The sequence below is a fragment of the Diospyros lotus genome, chromosome 15 (assembly GCF_014633365.1).
Source record: "Diospyros lotus cultivar Yz01 chromosome 15, ASM1463336v1, whole genome shotgun sequence".
Classification (NCBI taxonomy): domain Eukaryota; kingdom Viridiplantae; phylum Streptophyta; class Magnoliopsida; order Ericales; family Ebenaceae; genus Diospyros; species Diospyros lotus.
Genome location: NC_068352.1, coordinates 25,387,383 through 25,402,954, shown reverse-complemented (window position 1 = coordinate 25,402,954; position 15,572 = coordinate 25,387,383). Strand labels below are relative to the sequence as shown.

At 32.8% G+C, this 15,572-nt stretch overlaps 1 protein-coding gene across 1 annotated transcript; it reads left to right on the top strand.

The window, feature by feature from the left end:
• The first annotated feature begins 455 nt into the window (after window positions 1-455).
• On the top strand, window positions 456-10,697 carry LOC127791459 (tyrosine decarboxylase 1-like). The gene is made up of 5 exons (XM_052321353.1): window positions 456-1,304; window positions 1,441-1,766; window positions 1,852-2,217; window positions 8,664-8,687; window positions 10,676-10,697. Exons 1-5 carry the CDS (start codon window positions 510-512, stop codon window positions 10,695-10,697), a joined length of 1,533 nt encoding a protein of 510 aa, XP_052177313.1. The 5' UTR covers window positions 456-509.
• The last annotated feature ends 4,875 nt before the right edge of the window (window positions 10,698-15,572 follow it).

The window sequence follows — 15,572 nt, the reverse complement described above, 5'->3', positions numbered from 1 at the left end:
CAGTAAAGAAGGGGACGGCGAGTGTGTGTGGGTTGTGGCTGTGTGCGATGTATGAGATATGTGGGAGAGGGTAATTTTGGAATGCAAGTAGTTGCAGAAGAGTAATAATAGTGGTTGTAAAGAATAATTATTAAATTTATTTTAGTTATGACTGCAAAGAGTAAAAAGATGACTGTGAATAAAATTTCCCTTATGTAATTCACCTTGCGTACAAATAGAATGACTCACCTAATAAAATGGCATTTATTTTTAAGTTTTTGTTAAGTATATAAAAATAACTGCACGTATAAAGAATTACATTAAATAATATGACTACATTTTGCTATTAATTTTGAATAATATTTCATGTTATGTATGAAATTAAGATTTTTTTTTTTTTTATAATGTTAAAGAGAGAATGGCCTATATAAGAGCATGCCCGATGCTGCTACGAACACAAAACACCATCTCCAATCCATTGCCTAACTAATTCCATATTCTCTTCCCAAGACGCCGTTTAATTTTCTCAAATGGGTAGCTTGCCATCAGACATAATTAGCCCATTGGACCCCGATAATTTTCTTTATGAATCATCCCAAGTCCTCCAATTCATCGCCGATTACTACAGAGACGTCGAAAAATTCCCCGTCCAAAGCCAAGTCCAGCCCGGCTATCTCAGAAGCCTCTCTCCAAAAGCCGCCCCTCTCTTTCCGGAGCAGCTGGAAGCCATTTTGGCCGACGTCCAAAGCAACATATTGCCGGGCCTTACTCACTGGCAGAGCCCCAACTTCTTCGCTTACTTCCAGGCCAATGCCAGCACCGCCGCCTTCCTCGGAGAGATGCTTTGCACCGGCCTCAACGTTGTCGGCTTCAACTGGATCACTTCCCCGGCCGCCACCGAGCTTGAGAACATCGTCGTGGATTGGGTAGGCAAAATGCTCAATCTGCCACAGACGTTTCTCTTCTCCGGCACCGGTGGCGGCGTGTTGTACGGCAGTACATGCGAGGCCCTGGTCTGCACTTTGGCGGCTGCGAGAGATATGGCTTTGAAAGAAATGGGTGCCAATGGGATCACCGAATTGGTGGTCTATTCCTCGGATCAAACGCATTTCAGCCTCCAGAAGGCGGCTAAACTTGTCGGAATTCTTCCCAACAACATCCGTATGATCCCGACGTCGCGGTCTACAAGCTTCGCGCTGGAACCGAGCAAGGTCCGGTCGGCGATGGAGAAGGATTCTGCGCGTGGGTTGGCGCCGTTGTTCCTCTGCGCCACCATTGGAACCACATCATCTGGGGCAGTGGATCCGTTGAAGGAACTCGGCCAGGTATTTCAGATAGTTGCGAAAGATTCTATATATTGATTTACTTCAGTTTTTTTTTTTTATAATAAATTAAATAGAATATTCAGATAAAGATCTTAGTGTTTCTATCTTAATTTTATGAGAGTGTGTTTCCCGACAGGTAGCACAAGATTTTAATGTCTGGCTGCACGTCGACGCCGCCTACGCTGGCAGTGCCTGTATTTGCCCGGAGTTCAGGCAATATCTGGACGGCGTGGAGCTCGCAGACTCTCTAAGCATCAACCCCCACAAATGGCTGCTCACGAACATGGATTGCTGCTGCTTATGGCTGCAAAATCCAACCACATTGATAGACTCCTTGGGAGCAAGTCCCGAGTATTTGAAGAACAAAGCTAGCGAATCGAACCATGTCGTCGACTACAAAGACTGGCAAATTGCACTAAGCCGGAGATTTCGAGCCCTAAAGCTCTGGGTATTGATAAGAAGGTAGATTAAATTTGAGTTAGGTTTATAGTCGTCTCTAAATAAGTCTGTATATTAATTAGTATCAGTCCCGTGTTTCTTCTAACAGATACGGGGTGGCCAACCTAAGGGATCATGTAAGAAGCGACGTGAAGCTGGCGAAGCTTTTCGAGGCGTTCGTGAGGGCGGATAAGAGGTTTGAGGTAGCTGTTCCGAGGAGGTTTGCTCTGGTTTGCTTTCGACTCGTCAATGGCGGCGAAAGTGAAAAAGAAGAAGAAAAAGAAGATGGTGATGAAAAAGGGTCGAGATTGAGCAGAAAGCTGCTAGAAATGGTGAATTCTAGCGGCCGAGCTTACATGAGCCATGCAGTTGTGGGTGGAAAGTTTCTGATACGCTGCGCCATTGGAGGGACTTTGACGGAGGAACGCCACGTGGTTGGGTTGTGGGAGTTGATCCAGGAGAAAGCAGCCCTCTTGCTAAAGAAGAAGACAAATGTCTGAAATGATAAGGTTGACAAAATAATTAAGCAATTTTATTTATTTATGTTTGCCTATCTATTTAATAGTATAAAATAAGCAATGAGAAAATTGTCTGTTTTTCTTGTTGCATAGTTTTCTCGTATGCAAATACGAAAGTCGGTCAAATTTGGTATCAAAATAATGTGTTATCGTTGGATTTCATGGTTTCGTAATAAATAATTAGCAAAAATGATTTGTTCTTTAAATGGTTGCTTCCATGTTATCTTTAGAGCAAATTAGGTTGTGTACTCTTGAAGTACTTATGTTGATACCAAATCATGTCACTGATCAATCCTAACAAATCATGCAATTTTCAGCGCTTAAAACAGTTATCTAAAGTAAGCCCACAGTGTTTCAGAAAATTAAGGTAAAGAAAATTGTGTAAACATATATGTAATAAATTAATAATCACTTTAATTTGGTGGTTGGTGAAAAGGCAATATTGGGAGGAAAAAGAATCATTGAAAGAGACCTTTATTTTGTGCCTAGAAAAGAAATTAGACATTGCCTATCAATACCAAAACAAATATGAGAAATCTTTTTAATTTAGGGTAATGGTCATGATCCTCTCCCAATACAAACACAATTTAATTTATATCATTAAATTGATATAGAATTTATAATACATTTGTATATATTTTTTAACATAATGGTTTTTATTTAATCTTAAAATTTTAACTTAACAAAAAATTATTACTCATTAAGACGAAATTTAATTCTAGAAAGAGGACTTTAAAATAAAGATATAAATATAATACATTTTTCATTTATTAAGAACTCAATTCAAATATTATATAATATATAACTGAGTAGGATATATCAACTTCTATTGCCCTTAAATTTTAAATGGAACACTTTTTAAAAAAGCATTCACCTATTTTAGAAATAAATAATAATGTGTTTATAAATTAGTGTAAAATAACTTCTTTTTGTTTGGGAGAGACAAGGGCACCAAGAGCTTTGACCATTGATGGAACAAAAGAATATTAAATAATAAATGACAGTTGGTACACTCTAAATAAAAATATAAAATTTTGTTAAATTGGGGTCCAATTTAAATTTTTTATAAAATTACTGAGACTAAATTTTTCATAAACCTAAAATTTTTTGTTGTTTTGGGTTTTTTTTACAAAAAATTTTCTTGTTTCTGATAATATATTTTTAAAAATAACAAAATAAATGTATTTTTATTATTTTAAAAATTAAAAATAATTTAAAAATAATAAAGAGAACACAACTTAAAATTTTGTTAAATTGAGGTCCAATTTAAATTTTTTAAAAAATTATTGAGAATAATCATATTAACAAATAAAATGATTTTTTTCTATTTTTAAATATTTATTCTATCAAATAAGAAAAACAAAAAAGGAGCTTTCAAATAGTATTCAAATTTCAAAGTCACTTGGTTCAGCAGATGGTCAGGTGGATGCAATGCCCCGGCAACCGTGTTGAAGCGATGAAAGAAAGTTGCCTTATTATTATGTAGTAATGGATTGAGTAAACGGAAGAGTGACTGCTCCAAATGACCGGCCTGAACTTGACCGGTCCATAGATGACCTTTGGATTTGACTCCAATTGCCCACCACAGCCTGCCGCCATCCAATAGTTTGACATAAGAGCGAGAATTATTGACTAATCAAAAGTAGATGTATCAAGTCGTTGCATGACTTCCACCAGCGCGTAGTATGCGTGTCATGTGGTGCGATATCTAAAGCAGGGGAGTCAGTCTTATTTGTCAATATGCTAGTGACTTGAGTATCGGATTTCCAATTAATATGGTATAATATTGATATTAAATAATATTAACCTTCAAAAAATTAAAAATTAAATTAATAGCGATTAGAGTATCATTTAATGTGACCAACAGCTCCATTAACGTTTAATAAATTCAAAGGCCATGAGAAATCTGTAAATATCAGTATGATGGTGCATTTAAGGTGTTAGAGAAATTATTGCAAACTTCAAGTTTTACTATTCTATTTAAGTGCTCTAACGATTTCAAATTTTTCTCTCAAAAATATTTTGTATATAATTTGTATAATTTTTTTTAGCTTTTATGTGTAATTTTTTAGAAACATTGTAACTAAAAGATTTATCTCTTAAATCATTCATTGTGTAAAATTCATTGCATATTGCCTAACAAGGTTGCTAGAAGACTTACTTTATTAATAGGAGATTGTAATTCTATTAGTTGTACTAGAAGATTTACTTAGAATCAAGTAAGAGGTTTTAATAATTATTGAAAATTCTTAATGAGGAGTTAAGGTAGTAGATTATGTCAATTGAGTTGAACCATTATAAATCGATTGTATTGTTTCACACTTATTATTCATTTCCTTGATTTTTTTAAACATCACTCTACAATTAGTATCTTTTTGCACTAAAACCTAATCAATAGCCAAAAATTATTTAAACTTAATCAAATTTTTTAAAAACAACAAATTCACTCTTCTTTTGGGTGTGTAGTGTCATTATTTACACAATCTAACAATTGATATTAGAGCATGTTTCCTTGTGTTTTAGGTTTAATCACCTAAGGTAGATCCACACATGGCACATTTTCTTGGCTCAATACAAGCTGAAGGCCAAAACACCACCCGACCTCCTTCCTTTGTCAAAACAAACTACGAGTACTGAAAAAAAGAGGATTTTATGTTTTTTCATGCAAGATTCTTACATTTTGCAGGTTATAAAGAAAGGGATAACATTGCTCGATATTGAGAAAATTAAAGATTGGACTGACGAAGAAAGAAAAGCAATGGAGGTTAATGCCAAAGTAATGAACACGTTGTTTTGTGCATTGAGTGTTGAACAAAACAGGTAAAAGAAAAAAAAAAATTACTAACCCATGATTATGAATTATTTTCAATAAAGGTAGACGAACCTATCAAAGACATGTTCACCCGATTCAACAATATTGTCACTGGTTTGGAATCCTTGGGGAAGGTCTATTCTAATGGCGGAAAGGTAAGAAAGATCCTTAAAAGGCTTATGAGGGCTCAGGATCCAAAGGTAACCATAATTAACGAAGCCAATGATTTAGATATTCTATCATTTGATATCTTGTTAGGATCACTTATGACACATGAAATCATACTAAAGAGAGATATAGGTGATGAATCCAAAAAGATGAAAAACTTGGCATTTAAAGTAGAAAAAGATCAAGAAGATAGTGTAGATAGTGATGATGAGGATATAGCATTATTGACTAGGAAATTTAACAAATTTTTGAAAAGAGGTCAATTCAATCAAAGAAAGAACTTCAAAAGGGAAAAAGAATATAAAGAGGAAGGTGCACCTAATGATATTCAGTGTTTTGAATGAAAGAAACCAGGTCACATAAGGTCAGAGTATTCATCCTTAAAGAAAAGCTCAAGAAAAATCAAGAAGAAGGCATTTGTGGCTTGGAGCAATAAGGGCTCATCTAGTGAAACAAGTGACCATGAAATGGCTAATCTATATCTCATGGCCAAAGAAGATGGTGGGGTATCATCAAAATTTTCAAACTTGTATATTTTGATATTTACTCTAGAAGAACAACCATTCGATACTTTTAATGAATCACTAGAAGATTTTGAAAAAGTAAGTTTAAAGAATAACACACTTAAGAAGAAAATTAGATCACTTGAGGAAGAAATTATTGGTCATGCAAAATCCAGATGTGTTTTCTTTGTTATGTGCAATTAGATCTCTTTCCCAGAAGAATCAGTTCAGATAAGCTTTTACTCTATATGTGTAGATGCAACGATTGGGGCTTTGTCCAACCATGTTTGTCGCTTCCTCTACGCTTAAGGCCTGTGCTAGGATTTGAACAAAATGGGCGCGATTTCAATCCATGCTTAGATTCAAAAATTTGGGTTTTGTGGGGGTTGTTTATGTCGAAACATCTGTTATAGATTTCTATGCGAAGTTAGAAGATATGGGGACTGCACGAAAGGTGTTTGATGAAATGGCTAAGAGAAATGTTGTTTCTTAGAACTCAATGTTGTATGGGTATTTGAAATCAGGGGATTTAGCTATGGCTCAAAATGTGTTTGATGAGATGCACGTAAAGGATATTGTTTCTTGGAATTCAATGATTTCAAGGTATGGGAGAGAAGGAAATATGGAGCAGGCATGTGCTTTGTTTCGACAGATGCTGGAAAGAAATATTGCTTCTTGGAAAGAAATGATTGGTGGCTATTTAGGGAAGATAGAGTTAGCATGTAGTTTCTTTGATGCAATGCCTGGAAAAAATAATATTTCTTGGATTACAATGATTACTGGATACTCAAAAGGTGGTGATGTTGAGTTTGCTCAAGATCTCTTTTAACAACGTTAGTTGATAGTAATGGTAATGTTTGTTGCTTGAAATTTTGATTATGCATCGATAAATGATGAATTGATGATAAATAATAGACTTAATATTTAAAAATTTTATAATATTTAGTATTTTTGAAATTGATAAATAAAATAATTTTGAAATAAGTACATATATTTCATTTATAATAAGGATTATGTCATTATACACATATATTTATATAAATTAAAGAGTATTTTTAATTATTTGTAAAATCTTATGATTTTACGATTCAATTTTATGGACCCTCTTATGATCCCACTTAAAATCTTGATCTTAATAACCATGCGTGTGGGTTCCCCATTAACTTTTCCCAAGAGATTGTCTTGCTACAAGGCAAAACAAACAAGCAAAGCATGTTCGTGTGTGAAAGAAAAAACGAGTAGTAAAACAAACAGCATACACCACACACACATCATCATCATTCACTATTTGCTTGTAGTGTATGAGGATTTTAACGTGGTTAGACTCATTTTGCCTAGGTCTACAAAAATACATGGGGAGCATGCTTAACTATATTCATATGGGGGAGTACAACAAGTGGAAATGTGAAATTACATCATATCAAAAAGAAAGGAAAATAGCATTTTGAGTGTTCCATGTTTTGCCGATCGCCTTTCCTTGCGGGGTTCACAAGATACAAGTGTTAGGGCCCAATATTTCTTGAATTTTGTATGAGCCCCCCCAACTTGCACATAATTTGCTTTCTCCTGAGAACGCATTGGTGATAACAAACTTCTTGAGGACAAGATATCCTAGTTGCAATGACTTTTCTCGAGCATGAGCATTGTAGTAATTCACCACTCTTTTATGATATATTGCCAATCGCATAGAGGCCCGATCTCTCAATTCATCAATTATGTCCAAGTTAGTGTGTAACTGCTTTGAATTTGATTGCTCCTCAAAAGCCATCATGCACGGCGACTAACTATAAACTTCAATCAAGATAAGAGCCTCTATTCCATATACCAAGTTAAATGGTGTTTCTAATTAGTGATCAATTTTATAAAAATTTTGTTATAATTTCACCTTTATTTTGATCTTAAAATTGGTTTAAATTGAATATTAATATGCATTTTGTGATTGCGTGCAGATTTAAAAATATTAATAAAAATAAAATAATAATAATAATAATAATAATAAAGAAATGAATATAATACATATCTATATATTATACATATAAATCATTTTTGTCATATAAATATACATATATATAATATATAAATTGCATGCTTCATGTATGGAGGCTCAAATCAATTGAAGCATAGCCACATATGTGAAGCAGCATTTGAAGACCCAGCAATGGGCTTGGTCGCATATGCAATTAGAATACAAATTAAGCCCAAACAACAATCTAGCCGCAAGCCTAAATTGAATGCAGAAAATGAAGATCAAATTGAAGGCCCAAGTCTAACACAAGGAAAGCCCAATCCCAAAACTAAAGACCCAACTTGTGAAAGCTTTTTAGATATTTTGTTTATTTTTGTATTATTAAATTAGATATTTTGTTTATCTTTACATTATTAAATTAGATAATTGTGTGGTCTCCATTGCATTTTGTGGGATATAAAGAGCTCACTTGATTGTACTTGTAACAATCCAATTTTTCCTAAATCAAAGCATATTTGTGTTAAAATTTCTCTTTGAGAATTGCTCATGTTATTTCTTATCTTCTCTTTTGTGTTCTTTCTTGCCTTTAAGTTTTAGTTGATTTTAATTCTGCCTTTTCATTAATGCAACTTAATTTATAGTAATTAATTTATGTCCTTTAAATATTGTCTTTTAGATTTCTATAATTTTAATTTTTGTTATTTAATTTTTGTCATTTAAATTACGTCATTTAAATTTCTGTTAATTAATTTACATATAAAGATGTGTGTCTAAATCTAACTGGGCAAAGCAAGGACAGCGTTTAGTGCCACTGAATCCCAAGATAGTCGAACTTCAATTTGTGTAATATTAATCTGATTTAAATTTAAGCAATGTGCATATAGTGTATATTTGAGTTTGGATTGGGGCAAACGCATAACTTAGAATTTGCATGTCACGTATGGAGATTGCTAGACTTGAAAATGCTTTCATACCTAAGCCCAAATGATTAATCTAATTCAAATTTAAATTATGTCTATGAAATATAAATCAATTTATAGTAATTGCTTAACTTAGAATCTCTCATGCCATGTATGGAGATTGCTTAATCAAGAATTATCATTATTTTGAATTATATTTACGGGCAGATCCTTAATTTAATTCAAATTGATATTAGTATCTCGTTGTCTATTCGGGGTTCAGTCGATTTTGGCACTGGAATTGCCTTCTCCTAAAATTCTCTTCCATACACAAACATTATTATCTTTTAAAAACCTCTTACAAATAAATCTTTCCAAAACTTTTACCCATTTTACACAAACCGATCTATTTAGGTGTGATTCATCTTACCATAAATAAATCTCCTAATGAGTCGACCTGGACTCATCCAAAAAATTGAACTTGTGCTATGCGTACACTCGTGTATTGGCGAGTATAAACACCCCACCAATTTTACATTAAAATATGATTAAATAATATAAATTATAATCATTTAAAGGATTGTATTTCCAGGTCTAGCAATCTCCATACGTGACATGAAAATTCTAAGTTAAGTGTATGCTTCAATCCAAATTCAAAGATACACTATATGCACACTGTTTAAATTTAAATCAGATTGATATTACACAAATTGAAGTTCGACTATCTTTGGGATTCAGTGGCACTAGATGTTGTCCTTGCCTTGTCCAAGTCAGATTTAGCGACACATCTTCATTTGAAAATTAATTAACAAAAATTTAAATAGCGTAATTTAAATGATGAAAATTAAATAATAAGAATTAAAATTGTAAAAATCTAAAAGACAGTATTTAAAGGACATAAATTAATTATTGTAAATTAAGTTGCATTAATGTAAAGGTAGAATTAAAATCAACTAAAACTTAAAAACAAGAAATAACACAAAAGAGAAGACAAGAGAGAACACAAAAGTAATTCTCAAAGAGAAACTCTAAGAACACAAATATGCTTTGATTTAGGAAAAATTGGATGGTTATAAGTATAACTAAGTGAGCTATTTATAGCCTACAAGATGCACTGGAGACTACATAATTATCTAATTTAATAATACAAAATTAAACAAAATATCTAATTTAATAATACAAAGATAAACAAAATATCTAAAAATCTTCCACAAGTTGGGCCTTTAGTTTTGGACTTGGGCATTCCTTGTGTTAGACTTGCGTCTTCAATTTGATCTTCATTTTCTGCATTCAATTTGGGCTTGCGACTGGTTTGTTGTTTGGGCTTGATTTGTATTCCAATTGCATATGCAGCCAAGCCCATTGCTGGGTCTTCAAGTGCTGCTTCACGTATATGGCTGGGCTTCAATTGATTTGAGCTTCTCTGCGTGAAGCATTCAATCCATGTATTATATATATGTATGTTTATATGGCACGCATGACTTATGTGTATTATATATATTATATTCATTTCTTTATTATTATTATAATTTTTTATTTTATATATATTTTTATATTAATATTTTTAAACTTGCACGCAATCGCAAAATGCATATTAATATTCAATTTAAATCAATTTTAAGATCAAAATAAGGATGAAATTATAACAAATTTTTTCAAAATTAACCACTAATCACACCTCCCCAACTTAAACATTGCTAGTCCTATAGTAATTAGACTTTACACTAGCTAGTATTTATTCACAATAATCGCATAAATATAAAAATTTCAAATTCAAAACCAAAATGTATAGAACATAATAAGTTATCTGACATACAGTTGAACATTTTAAATCATATTTCCTTCAAATGTCATACAATCTTAGGAACGACAATTAGGGTGACTAACACACAAACTTACTCTCTCAAAGTTTGGACTTCAAACCTTACTATGGATTTTCTCTCTAATAAAAAAAACGATTCCTCTAGTGTACACACAAGGGGGTGCACCGTTATAAAAATAAATGCAAAACAAGTTCGAATTCGATGTCATCCCAAATACAAAGAATGTATTTTCATGAAAGAACAGGAAAATTAACATAGTTTCATGATTGAAATAATGCCCTAAATGAATAACTTCTGAATTTAATCAGAATTCCCTATTCTGAACTCGAATCTTGAAATCACATGATTTATAGCATCAAGAGGGACCAGATCTGGTTGTAATGGGGCTATGAGGTTAATACGGGTTGTCAAAAAAAGAGTAAAGTGTGCAAATAGTATGTTGGAATTTTTTTTTTAAATATGGAAATACCGAGATAGATTGATTTCCAAAGACACACCAGGTTGGACAAATTTCAGGTGGTTATAGGTTAGATGAGGGTAAGAAAAGAAATTGTGTTAAAAATGGCTCAAGTGAGCTAGCAATGGAGATTGATGTAAAGAAAGAAAAAGGTTAATAGGCCCAAATTGAAAGAAATTGATCCCCCTATCATGTTTCTACAAAACGATGTTACTCAGTCAACTAATTCAGAGTTTGAAACCAACCAAATTCATCTGCTATCACACTAGACATTCAAAGCAAATTGATATTTTGAAGCTATTGAAAAAATGAGATAAAAAATAAAGCACATTTAGAGTAAGTGTTATTTCACTCAGAATCAACGGTTAGTAGGCTCAAACACTCACTCGAGTAATAATCTCCACTTATGTTGAGGAATCATGTAGTGTGCTAATAAACTAATTACTATTGCCTTTAACTTTATGACTGATAAATCAATTTTTAACTTTTGAATACCCGATGAATGCAAATCACCTATTTTAATTCCACACATATATGTTTTGAAATAAGAAATCAATGCATTCATGTATTGTATTACAAACTTAATCGGCTATTAGTGTATAACTCCAAAGCTTTAGGGATAACATTATTTAAAGCACACACAATTTTTTTTAATATTTAATAGAAGATAAAAATAAACAATTCACATAAAACTACAAACATGCAATTGTAAATTTACAGTTAAACATGGAGCAGATAATTCATAAATATACCTTACTCCCCTCATCCCAACTTGAATTGAAGTAATAAAATAAGGGTGTTAGGAATACATGTAACTCCACAAATCTATAAGTTTACTGTGAACTACTAAAACTTCAACAAACAAGTGAGAATACCCTATATATATATTTTTTCCACACCGAAATAAAAAAAAAAAAAACATGAAATACATAAAATACATAAAATAAAGAGATACGTCTCAAGAGTACATAAAGTACTCCTTATATACTTAGCCATCTTATCATAGACTTGCCTTATAGGGATAAATTTAAATTAATTAGACTCATTTGACGCTTGACGCTTGCTTTTGATTGCCTTAGATTAGTCTATCCGAGGCTTGTAAGGATCGTGCTGTGAAACATAAGCTTGTAATTTCTCTAGCAGCTCCTCAATGGTGGATGCAAAATGAGAATCTTTCTAGCTGAAAGAAAAATGAACTTTTGGTCCACAACCTAATCAAGAAAAGAAAGCAACCCATCAAAAAAATGGTTAACATTTAAAAATCCAATGGGTTTGGTATGGAGATTCATCTGGGCCCAGGAGATTATACAAAAGATTTCTTCAAGTGTACCAAAATCTCTTGGTAAAGCAATAAAGGCATCAAATTGACAAATCTTACAAGCTATGCGCTCAGACACATAAGTCGTTCTTATAAGTTGACTGTATGTAATCTCGAAAATCTATGGATTAGCCAAAGGGATTGACATTACACCTACCACATATGATTTTCCAACATATGCATCTTGTGAAACACATCCATTCAATCCACAACTTCCCCCTCCATATACCAAATTAATTTCTTTCTTTCCCAATTTTAGGCTAAGTTCGCTTGCTGCAACCGTGTAACAACTATCGCTCTCGAGTTGAGAGCCACATAGTACACATATGGTATTGATTTGACGAATTAGCTGGCCTTTCATTTATGTTAGTTCTTTATGTATGCCCTGAAAATAGAACTGGTTAAAAAGGTTTGACCATCAAAATTAGCTACATAGAAATTCAACAAGAAATAAACACAAACAAAAATCATGCGTATATATACAAGTAGTTGTGATTATGGCTCATATTTTCCTTTGGTTTTACGTTCAAAAATGGTTTAAACACCTTCTATGAAGTGGACATAGGCTTCCCATCCAATTTTCTTATAGATTGGCAAACAGGGTCATTTCTAATCAGATTCCCAAGACTATAGCGTTGGTGGTCACTTCTAACTGAATATTCCTAGGAAACCAACTCCATCATACACCACACATTCGGTTATTTACCATGATTTTAATTTTGACCCTTGTGCTAATCAGTCCTCATTTGTATATTCTTTCATAAATCATGACCATTCCCATTTAGATTTCAGTGAGGATGACAACTTTAGTGCTAGGTTGGATTATTTAACTCGAAAGGTGGAGTGGTTAGAAAATTTTCAAAATTCGAGTGAGGTTAGATGCTCGGTGTGCGAGTCTTCAAATCATCAAACAGATGATTGTCCTATCATACCTGTTCTCAAGAAATTCTTGAATGGACAACCATCTGATTTTCAGTCACACCATAGTAAGGAGAGATTTTCTTTTAACCAAAGACATGGTGAGGATCCTTATCTGTCGGGCTACGACCCTAATCTTTACACTGATTACCCCACCTCTTATGACCATTTGAATTATCCATGGAGCAATGACTTTTCGTTCCAATCTCATGAGCCTTTTCCTTCACCACCTCATCAATTTGAATTAGAGCAAGGGTTTGCATCCGATATTTATTAGTCTCCGTATGAGAAATCTTTAGAGGATACCCTTCAAGAGTTTTTGGAAGGTCAAAAAATTTTAAATGAGCAAATGGACGAATTTTAAGAACAAACCACTAGGGTCATAGGTGACATTTTAGAATAATTGACCGAATTTACATCGACCTTGAGCGGGAGTGAGCATGGCGACTTTCCAACCCAACCCAATCAAAATTCTATAGGTCAATGTCTTGGGAAGGAACTCTCATCTAGTGATACCATAGGTCATGAAGTGGTCCAATCTATACCCAACCCTAGGAGTGATGAACCATTTGAAACACCTGAAGACCCTAGGACATAACAAGCCATTATTGAAGAAAAACTGGACCAAAAGGATGTGAAAATAAAAGAAGTTGGGGAGGAAGAAGAGGATAAAACTTGAGAGCTGAAATGTAAAGATACCACGAGTCTATCCAAACTTGAGCCTAAATTCATGTCCCTGAGGTTGGTCTATCTAGAGAGGGATCACATAAAAATAGACATGTCCGAGGTGTTTAAAGAAGTGAAAATTAACATTACACGTTTAAATTTAATAAAACAAACACCTTCAATTTATGAGTTTTCAAAAGATGTCTATGTTTTAATAAGAAAAATCAATTTAAATCTTTTGAAAATAATTTTGTAAGTGGTTCACAGTGGGTGCTTAATGTTTTGATTCGAGGCGTGACCACTTATTTGATATTGAATTGAAAAAAGCAAAAAAAATAATATTATGCAAAAACAATAATAAGTTTTCTTCCTATCTGCATGTGGTTTAATGATTTCTCATTTTTGTGGTACTAACAAGGAAGAAAGCAATTGTTTTATTTGGGAATCGTTTATTGCTGTGAAATGTATCAAGTATTCTCCACCCTTATCTTTTTGATTATGTACAATTCAAGTTGGGGGGAGAGGAATTATCATATATAAACAGAATGATCTAAATTATGTTAGTATCACACCTTGTTTAGTTTTCAATTTTGTCATTGCTTGTGTTTCATTTAATTTCGTGCTTTTGATTTTTGTGTTTTGTTAAAAAAAATAAAAAATAAAAAATAAAAAATAAAAAATAATTTTTTTTTTTTTTTTGGAAAACCCTTGCTATCTTTCTATCTGTATCTAAAAATGCTTGTCTGTGTTTTAATTGTCATAATTTTTAAGGATTTTTTGTGCTTTAGTGATGTTAGTCTTATTGCATTAGATTTTTATGCTACTAGTTAATTTGAGTTTGCAATCATGGATGTTATGATTTCTTATTTGAACCCATGAATGTATAGGATTTAGAATGAGTGATCTGCATGCATAGATTATCCTTTGATTGGAAATTTGTCTGATGGTCATGAAATCTAAAGAGATAGTGATTAATTGATTAATATATCGTATTATTCCTCAACTTAAGTGGAAACTGTTACCTAGTGTAAGCAATTTGAGTCTGTTAACGTTCTTTCTGAGTGAATTAACGCTTACTCTAGTTGCGATTTTCCTTACCTCTTATGTTTTTCAATAGTTTTAATACATTACTTTGCTTTGAATGCCAAAAATATTAATGGAAGACTTAAACTGAGTGAAAGTGTGTCAATAGGATATGTCAACGGAATTCTTTTATCGAAATTTTGAGCCTGCCAACCTATTTCTTTTCTGATTATTTTCCCTTGATTAGCCCATTGAGCCAATTAAATTATTTCATTTACCCTCATCTAACCTCTTAACCCTGTAAATGTTTACCCTACCTAATGTGTTCCGAAAATAGTTTCTCTTAGCACAACAAATCTTATTTAAAAAAAAAAGAAAAAAGAAAATTGTTGATCTTTGAATATTTCGAGTCAAAATAGCATACAAAAATAAACTCTCTCAGCTATTTTGCCCAAATTTTAGCATAGTAATTCAATAAAAATGCTAAGGAGATTATATATGATTGCGTGTTAAATTTTTGAAAAAAAGAAGAAAAAATAAAAGAGAGAAAAAAAGAAAGAAAGAAAAGGTACTTTTTTGGTCAAAATAGATTTATTTGCTTAGATAGTCAATTTCCCAACACACATGTTTTGTTGTATCTTTTATTTGTTCTTTGTTAAGCCATCCACCCTTAAGTCCCGTTACAACCTATATATGCAATTCTTCTAGATTCTATGATACATGGAAGCTTGGGATTTGAATTTTAGAGTTGGAATTTTG